Source organism: Austrofundulus limnaeus, unplaced genomic scaffold, assembly GCF_001266775.1.
Source record: "Austrofundulus limnaeus strain Quisiro unplaced genomic scaffold, Austrofundulus_limnaeus-1.0 Scaffold67, whole genome shotgun sequence".
NCBI classification, from domain to species: domain Eukaryota; kingdom Metazoa; phylum Chordata; class Actinopteri; order Cyprinodontiformes; family Rivulidae; genus Austrofundulus; species Austrofundulus limnaeus.
This window is the reverse complement of record NW_013952469.1, coordinates 1,027,661-1,037,588: the sequence shown is the minus strand read 5'-3', so window position 1 is coordinate 1,037,588 and position 9,928 is coordinate 1,027,661. Positions and strand designations below refer to the sequence as shown.

Genomic DNA, 9,928 nt, shown 5'->3' with positions numbered 1-9,928 from the left:
AGTTTACGACACTTTAGACACATTAGTTTACAATACTTTAGTTTACGACACTTTAGACACATTAGTTTACAATACTTTAGTTTACGACACTTTAGACACATTAGTTTACGAGACTTTAGTTTACGAGACTTTAGACATTAGTTTACGACACATTGTTTTACGACATCAGTTTACGACACTTTAGACACTTTAGTTTACGACAGTTTAGTTTACGACACTTTAGTTTATGACACTTTAGACACATTGGTTTACGACACTTAAGACACATTGGTTTACGACACTTTAGACACATTGGTTTATGACACTTAATACACATTGGTTTACGACACTTTAGACACACTGGTATACGACACTTTAGACACACTGGTATACGACACTTTAGACACATTGGTTTATGACACTTAATACACATTGGTTTATGACACTTAATACACATTACTTTACGACACTTTAAACACATTAGTTTACAACACTTTAAACACATTAGTTTGACACATTAGTGTATGACACTATATAAACCTTATCCTGCAGTCAGATTTGCTTAGTTTGAATCAATCTAGTTTTGTTGCTACTTTATTCATTTTCAAAAGCTTAATAAGATATAAAATCTTTACTACTTACTGTAGCAAAACAACTCTGATAATGAACAATTTATTTGGCACACACAAACTAAAGTAGAAAAGATATTTTGAAATACCTATGATGACCTAGCCTGGCCCTTGCCTTCCTACACAGTTCTGCTCAATTCTAGTTTCCCTTCACTGCTCCGTCTGGGATTTATCCCATAGACAAGGATTTCTTCGGGAGAATTTTACCTGGTCCAATCAGAGAACAGAAGGAGGAGTTTTGAATGATGTTGATTTTCTCCACAGTGTCTGCTAGTTAGTTTAGCATACAGCATGGGAGGAAGTGAATGAAGCCAGTCTGTGTTGATAAGGATTCAAATTAAATTAAATTTGTCTGACAAAGCAGCAGCTCTCATTTATGGTCGTCTCGTTCGGCTCGGTTCTTCTCTCCACTCATAGGGTTGTTTACAGAGCACGCGATTTCCGGTTAGCTTCTTAGCTTAGCCTCCTTCACAGCGACATACGTCGCGGCCAACCGATCCAATAATAATAAACTTCAGCAGAGGCCACGCCTCCAGCAAGAATCACTTCTCTATAGCAGAGAGTCCAGACCCTCGTATGAAGCAAAGCAAAGAATAAGTGTCTGGCACCAGGCTAATGACGACTCTGCAACTATTCATAAAAAAAAATTGTCTCGTAAATTTTTCTAACTTGCTAAAAGTCTTGCAACACGAGACTAAATCTTTGCTGGTCCTTCACGTAAACAGAGAACCCCAGTAAATGTTGTGAGACATTTTGAAAACCCACAGCTGTTTTCCAAATTGCCATCATTGGCTGCCCAGATAAATACTGGGTTACAGCGAAGACAATAACACCTAAACTTTATGAATCCACATAAAGACGGTATCGTTTCTTACCCGCTCCAGCCTTTTCTCTGTGAAATCCAGCAGCATGTTGACAGCATCCATGTTGACCCCCATATACTCAATGGAGCCTTGTTGCACTTTGGGCATCAGCAGAACATCCAGACAGGGCAGAGGAAGGTTACCCAGCAAATTCACAGTGTGGCTGAGGAAGCAAGGAGGAAGATGAGAAGGAAACGTTCTCACAGTGCAGTAATGATCTCATACAGTATCACTGGGCTGCAACAACTGTCACCTCATTGTTGTCAGAGAATATGGACATTTATTTTCAATCAGTCTCTGAATTCTGAGTGTTTGTGACCAAGAGACCAGCCAGCGGTGAGGCCACATTCTGGATCCCCAGTTTTTGAAAAATGCTTCAAATTTCTAGGACATGACTCTCTTCTAGGTCGTGAGCATTATTTTGTTGCCCACCTACATCAAGCCAACCATGGGTCCTTCTCAACCCACCTCAGCAGCAGCTCCCAAATTTATAATTTCATCTATTGGGGTAATAAAGATATTATAGTCCTGGACATGCTATACGTGAGAGGAGAGCTCCATGCATGTTCAAGACAGCTGCAAAAACTCTGAGATCATTTGGTTCCCAAACATTTTATCTTCTGACCCACAAAATATTCATTGCAAAAACTTGTGACCCCAAATATTACTGGTCTGAGTACACAAACTTTGTTAATAATCCTAAAAGCAAAGGCTACACAAATATAAATACTTATTTATTACTTATTTTGTGTTTTTGTAATAATTATAGGGAAAATATTACACCAGCAATTATTTTATTACCCTTTAAATTGATTTCTGAAGTGCAGTGGTTCCCAAACTTTTCAGCTTTTGACCCACAAAATCACAGTAGCAGAGACCTGTGCCCACAACTATTTTTGGATGATAAACATTTGTATCAGGTCAACTAAACATGGGCACAGTAATAAAATTTATTATTCTACATTTATACATTTTAGGTAACAGCTAAGGCAAAAATGTAATTAATTTAGAAAATCTTTTCAGGACCCCACCTTGATGTTTCAGGACCCTACTTTGGGTCCCGACCCCAACTTTGGGAACCACTAATTTAGAGGGAAAGAAATGTTGCTCTAACATTCTAAACATCATGACACAGGACTCCCTCCTGAACTCCCAGTCAGCATCAGTCGCAACCCAGTGATATACTGCCTTCATCCATTACTTAATCCAACAAAGACAGTAGCTGTGTTTCCATTGCAAATGTGCGAAAAACTTTGTTGATATTCTGTTAATGTCGAAAAACATAGTTTCGCAACTGCGGTATTTCCATTAAGTAAGAAATGCTATTAAAGTCACGCGCGAATACGTTTGTTCTCGCGATAAATCATTACAAACATGGCGGCAATGGATGTAAACACATAGCATGTTGCTACCGCGACACTAGCGCTCATCATCAGAGGAGACGTCGGCGTCTTTTATCGAGGCTTTCCAGAGACAAGTCCCTACTTGGGAGCGGCTACGTATGCTGTGTTTTTGGGGACTTGTAGTCGGTAAGTTTACTACTATCTTTTACTACTTCTGTGATATTACTACTACTTACTTCCTGTTATCTTCTTCTTTGTTGTCATCTTTTTCGCCAGTAGAAACAGCCGGTTGTTGATCACGGGACTCCCGTGATGTGAAAAAAGTGTTTCCATTGCAGTTTTGCGAAAAACACCAATTTCGATACGGCTGAAAAACCACCTCATCCTAGCGCAAAAACATTTTGTCGAAAAACGTAATTTTTTTTTAAATTGACGTGTTTCCATTTAGCAAATTTATTTTCGAAATTCTAGTTTGCGCATTTTCATGGTCAATGGAAACGCAGCTAGTATCTCACTCCCTTTAATGAAGGGTGAATGAATGAACTGATGAATGAACAGAGATGATTTTCTGACCTGTGAAACTCCTCGGTTCGCTCCTCTCCGTCTGATTGGCTCATCAAACAGTGTCTCAGGATGGCTCCCAAATGTCTGTACTCTGCTGCTTCTTCCTTCATACACAAACACACATACACATGTTTGTTCTTCTATTCTTATGGGGACTTTTTATTGACTTTACTGGTCATTTCTACTGCCTAACCCTAAACCCTAGATGGAATATAATTAAGAAAACAAAAAATGGATTCCATAGCAGCAACCTCCTGATTTGTTTTTCTAAATATTGTCTTATTTACACAGAACAGTGTCATTTTCTTCCTTACCTCATCAACTTTGCGCCTGTTTGTGTCAAATGTGATGTTAAAAAGTATTTTCAGTATTTCCATAGCCAACTCTGTCTGCTGTCTGCTTAAAGGGGGAAGTTGATCAGGTGGAATGCCTTCAAATCCTGCCCTCGCTGTCTCCAGTCTATCAGGCCAGCTCAGACCCAGTGCAGCATCCAACTGGTTGCCTAAAACAGACACAGAAAAATATATATTTTTTTCTTTTTGATTTTGAAATTGTGTATCTTCTTTTTAAAAATAATACAATTGAAATACATTTATAGTTATGTATTTTTTGTGACATTTAGTAGATTTCTTCAGGGTACAGAGGTTTGCCTTTGATACTCCTGGTCCTTCAAAGAATTTTGACAATAACATAGTTTCCACTGAAGCTAGTATCTGACTGACTGCAACTGCTGGAAAATAAATGAAGACTCAAAACTGTAAAACATATGTAGGAAAATACACACATTATCTGTTGAATTCTGAATGTTTACAAATAAGTGACCAACAAGTCAATTGAATGTGTTTTGCACAGCCCATTTAAAACAAAAATCCCAGTCTTTTTTTATGTGCACGGTTTGTAAAACTGTATTATAGGCTGCTCATGCTATTGCATAGCCATCTCCACTCAAATCATATTCATGTCGGCTAACTTTGACTCCACCTTGGCAGCCACCTTCATGTGCACGGACCACTACAAGGCTGAGGAAGTGACTGATAACAAATCCTACCAGTGGCTATAGAGGGCTGGACTGAAGAACAGCACAGAGGAACTAATCACGGCAGCACAAGAGCAAAAGAGGCTGAGGTCTATTACAACAGACACGACCCAAGTTGCAGGCCGTGCAAAAATATCCCTGAGACAGTCATAACAGCAGGCAGGCAAAGCAAACATGGAACATCAATAATGCAATAATGTGCAAGTACATTAAATTTGTGCCCAGTATGGACTAGAGGTCCTGCAGTCAGTGTGAGAATCCTCCAAGGACTGGTGGTCGACAAACAGAAGAAAGCATCACACAATGATAATACTCCATGGCTACAAGATTTAGGATCTGGACTCATCTATCCCAGAACAAGAACCAGTACCTATCACAGTGGCAGATATCTAAGAATATTGGTGCCCCACTACCGACAGAGTCATCAGTATCTGGCCTGATACCAGTATTTTTATATGTACTTGTACAAAATGCCCTGATACTCGAAACCAAAACCAATACCAGTATTGATACTGGCACAATGGTATCAATACTCCAATGAATGTGTTACAGTTTACATTTCAAGTTAAAAGCTTGTCAGTTCAATATTTAGGAAATTTATACAAGTTGAACTTGTATAAAATGCCTATTTCTCCACATACTCTATCACTTAGTAATCCTAGTTAATCCTCGGTTCAATGTGATGGGTCACATGTATCATGCTGTATATTTGATTTGATCCAGTCAGAGGGGCAGTAGGCCTATAAGGAAGGAAATCCACTTTGTTCCAAATACAATAAAAGTTTTTAAAGTCATTGTGTAATGTTTAGGTTCTAACTCAGAAAGTATTCAGTACTGGTACTTGGTATCTGCGAGTACCTAAACTGAAGTACTTGTACTCAGTTTGATAAAAACTGGAATCTGGATGCCACTATCCTTGACAGGGTCTTGAGTGTGAAGAGCTGGACTGCACCTGGGCCTGATATGACCCACACCTACAGGCTAAACAAACTGACTGCTCTCCATGGACACCTAGCAGCACAAAAGAACAAGCTGATAATAAAACGGACCAGCCCAGAGTGGTTGACCCAAGGCTCCCATCCAACTACCAGCCAATAACCTGCCCCTGTACAACATGGAAGACCCTGTCAGGCATCATAGCAGGCAGGATGAAGAGGCACATGGGTCCTACTGGTTGGAAGAACCAGTAGCTCAAAAACTGTTAGACCACAGCCACAAACCTGTGAACCACCTCGACGACTAAATAAAAGCCTTTGACATAATGCCACACACATGAATACTGGACTGCTTCTTCATTAAGAATCCAATAATGACTCTAGAGACCAATTCAAAGCCACCTGCACACCCCAGCATTAACTGGGGCAGCACAGAGGGTTAGTGTTTTGAACTGTTGCCTCAAGGGAACAAGAAAAATTGATAAGATTTGTGTCATTTTACTGTGGCTTTGCTGGAAACACACCAAATTCATTGACGCTGCACAGAAAATGCATCTGTTTCCTTGCAGTCTAAGTGAGATGCTGCCTGCTCACAGAGAGGAAGTTACCTAGGAGTCTGATGCCATGGAGCTCCTGGGCCAACTGAGCCCTGACATCCACTCTCAGAGCAGTCAGCAGGAAGGTGAGACGCAAATCAAAAAAACGGACCTAAACAGACAAACCACAAGCATTAAAAATTACTTTAAACTTTCTTTCTTTTTTACATTGTGCTCTCTAAATAAACAAATTTAACAGAAACATAAAAAGCATGTTTAATTGATGCCAGTACCTCATGGGTCCAGGTTGGATTGTGGCTTTGCTTCAGTCTCTTGGCCAAACCTTTAATAAGCTGGAGCTCAGCTGCCACCACCTGCCATCCACCCCCCACACATGTTAGACAAGGTTTACATAGAAGAACCAATCACAGCTCCAGATGTGGAGTTGTTGACCCAACAGACTGACCTGTCCGGTTTCATTGTGGAGCAGGATGTTACAGATGGACTTCAGAGCCTCAACAATCACTTCCTGATCAGGGTTCTCAGAGGCACAGCAGGATTCCTTCATGGTACTGGACCCTTCTGCTGCCTCTTCCTCATCATCCACTAAAAACAGCAGAGAGCAATTTAATACATCCTGGTTTTAATGATTCCAGAATGGTTTACATTATTGTATAAATGTACTGTATGTATCATCATTGTAGATGTAGATGTGATACGTATCCGTCGTGTTTTACTACATTTATAGCTCTCATCTAAATAAAGGGCACCAGTTTCATCAAAAACTGGTTGACTCATTTACTCCCCCTTACATCACCAGAACTCAGGACTGAAGTGCCATTCGTTTAATTACAGGGAATTCCTAACCATAAAACATACCCAATGACAATAGATTTGTCTTTTAAACTTTTATTACGACAATGAAGCAAATCAAATAGAGTCAGCAACAAAATTAGAATCAACACAAACAAGCAGTACCCAGGAGCCAGATCAGGAGTGCATCTGCACAACGCCGCCTCCAGGAAAGACCTACCCAGATGCAGCTGCACCAAAGTAAGGCTCCTTCTCCTTATCTGGTGATCAGATTTGTCTGGTTCTGACGTTTTAGGCTGATGAAAACTGATCAACAAAATGTTGATTTAAAAAATGATGCTTCCTTATTAGGGTTGGGCAATATTGGCAAAAAATTTAATCACGATTAATTGTGGTATTTAGCCAATAACGATTAATTTGGCGATTAATGCCCTGGAGTCCCTGGACACACTTATGTCCTAGTCACATGGCCAATTTTGTGGGAAAGATTTGCTCTTCGTAAAAATCTGTTCCAAATCGTGTCAGATTTACAGACTTCAGGCTTTACATCAAATTTAAAATTGTGTTGATAGACCAAGACAAACTGGAGTTATGTTAAATAAATAACAGAACTTTTTAAAAAAATGTTTGTCGTATTGGAAGCAGAGAGGAGCATTGAGCGGACTGGTGGCATTAATCATATTAATCATCAAGTGCCAAAAAATAATCAATTAATGTTTTTCTGACGATTAATCGCACACGATACGATTATGCCCAACCCTATTCCTTATTAATCTGACAATCTAGCAGAATTATCAATATTCTCCCAAACTAAATTCCAAAATGTAATCTTTGTCAAAACAGTTTAAGAATTTTGCACATAAATCCTAAACACAGAGCGTAAAACAAGCCATACTTTTATTAGAACGTTGTTAAATGACTATAACTATTTAAATTTGGTTCAAATAATACGATACGATAAGATACGATGCCGTGCGATTTTATTGATCTTTTTGGGAGGTTCCCTCATGGAAATTACATTTTTAGCAGCAACAAAGAGCGGTAAGGGGAATAAAGAAAGAACTGCACATCATTATTGCACCTGTCTACTGCTGTGAAATAATTAAAAGAAATTATTTAATTTTAAAATTCTTAATATTATACCGAAATTTTAAACCATCCGTCTATCTTTTACCCCCTTATTCCTTTCAGGGTCACTGGTTCCCATATCCAGTAGTCACAGTGTGAGGGGCGGGGGACACCCTGGACAGGTCTCCAGTCCATCACAGGGACACCTAGAGACAAACAACCATTCACTCTCTCACTCACACCAGAGACAGATTAGAGTTAACAATTAACCTAACGGTCATGTTTTTGGTTTTGGTATACACAGAGAGAAAATGTAATCTCTGCCCAGAAAGGTCCCGGGCCGGGATTTGATCCGGCACCCTTCTTGCTAAGAGGCAGCAGATCTACCAACTGAGCCAACGTGCGGCCATGCCCCACCCCCCAACATTTAAAGAGCAATTCAAATTGCTGGTTGTGCTAATTGTTTGATTTATTTATTTTACTTTTTCAATAAATTCCTAAAAGGTAAATTCCATCTCTTTATTGGTAATGTATTTTGATTGACAGTTCCCTTTAATGAATGGATTCAGCTGACGAGATCTGACGAACAATAAGGTAAATAAGTCGAGCGGTGTAAATATTATTTATTGATAAATCAAACCTGGTGCTCCTTTGAATGAGAGCTACAAACAGCAGCAGAACTGATGCCTTAGTACACTTTTTAAGATTCCCTCTGAGTTTAAACAGGACTTTAAATAAAGACAAGCATTAGTCTGTAACAAGGTGGTGAGAATGGAGTGCTGACGGTTTATATTACCGTGGCCCTCTGCTGGCTGGCCTTGGACCAGTGTGGCAGGACAGACTGTGGCAATGCCAGCGTAGCCAGCTAGCGTGGACATGGCTGAACAGGAAATGAAAGGATCCACGCCGTGTTTGTCTCTGGACAAGATTCGAACGGTCTCCAGACAGGTCAGCAGGCATGGAGGCTGCAGCTCTCTGTTCAGGAAACTCATCACCAGTTCTCCCAGGTGCTGCGGCACACCACCATTAAAGTTAGACGTGTGTTTCAACAGCAAACAGTTTCAAGCCAACTCTAATAGACTGCTATACAAAGGGGTTGGGGTGGGGGGTCTTTTTTAAAAAAAACCAAACAGTGTAATTTCACACTCTAACAGCTAGAATAGAAAATATAAAAAATAAAAATAAAACTCCATCACAAAACAGTTTGTGCAACATGGTTAAAGTGTTGGACCCTACAAACCATCGCAGGTTTTTAAAGGGGCCTTTTGAAATCAGCTCTACACCACCTGAAACCTGAATTCTGACAAACCCAAACATCAAGACTCAGAATATCTGACCTGTGTATATCAAGTGCTGACAGACACAGTCTTACTGGTTACTTTTACCTCTTAATTTCTGCCATGCAGTATTTTACAACCTGTTAGGAACATGTTGATACAGTGTTTGCAAAACTGTATTTAAGGGGTTTAGCCTCAATCTCAGTCCCATAAAAAGAAATTTTATGCAGAGCTAAAAAAGCACAAACCTGACTGAGGACAATACAAAAAAATCCAGCTAAACATCAAGAGAAGCTAAGATAAATCAAAATGTTTGACCCAAGACCAAAGCCGGCTCTTGGCATGGGCGAACTAGGCGGTCGCCTAGAGCGCCATCTGCTGGAGGGGGCGCCGAACTGGAGAAGAAAAAAAAGTAATTATTTGTAATCCCTGGTTGTAACTCTGCTCAGTGCCCCTTTTATTTAGCGTTGTCTTAAAAACTATAATGAAGTATTACAGGAAAAATAAACTACTCTCCCAAAAAGAAAAAATAAATAGGTCCTCTGGATGGGTTCTTCTTTAGTGAAATGTTTCGTCTCTCCTCCAAGAGATTTCCTCAGTCTGATGAGTTTCAGTTGAAACTCAGCCTTATAAGCACTGAGGCTGAATTTCAACTGAAACTCATCCTGCTCCGACATTCTGACGGGGGAGGGGCTAGTAGTGCCTCTCAGGTAGTGGTTCGTGTTGACAAACTCAATAACAACAAGTCTGTATTTTGTTGTCCCATACATGTCAACCTCTTCGGACGTTTACCTGTATAAAAAGCCTAAAAAAATCCGTAAAATTTGCAAAAAATCCATACAACTCTCACGCGGGGGCGGGGGGATGGGGCAAATAAATCTAAGT

The 9,928-nt window shown here is 39.9% G+C and overlaps 1 protein-coding gene across 2 annotated transcripts in view; it reads right to left on the bottom strand.

Annotated features, from left to right (window-relative positions):
• Positions 1-9,928, bottom strand: part of ric8a (RIC8 guanine nucleotide exchange factor A) — a 27,195-nt gene that overhangs the window by 9,055 nt on the left and 8,212 nt on the right. For both annotated transcript variants that reach the window (XM_014010280.1, XM_014010281.1), the window contains 7 exons: positions 8,563-8,776; positions 6,352-6,491; positions 6,179-6,259; positions 5,958-6,057; positions 3,693-3,880; positions 3,388-3,482; positions 1,484-1,634 (listed from right to left, as the gene is read on the bottom strand). In XM_014010280.1, coding sequence (XP_013865734.1) covers positions 1,484-1,634; positions 3,388-3,482; positions 3,693-3,880; positions 5,958-6,057; positions 6,179-6,259; positions 6,352-6,491; positions 8,563-8,776 — 969 coding nt within the window. The remainder of the gene's footprint in view (positions 1-1,483; positions 1,635-3,387; positions 3,483-3,692; positions 3,881-5,957; positions 6,058-6,178; positions 6,260-6,351; positions 6,492-8,562; positions 8,777-9,928) is intronic.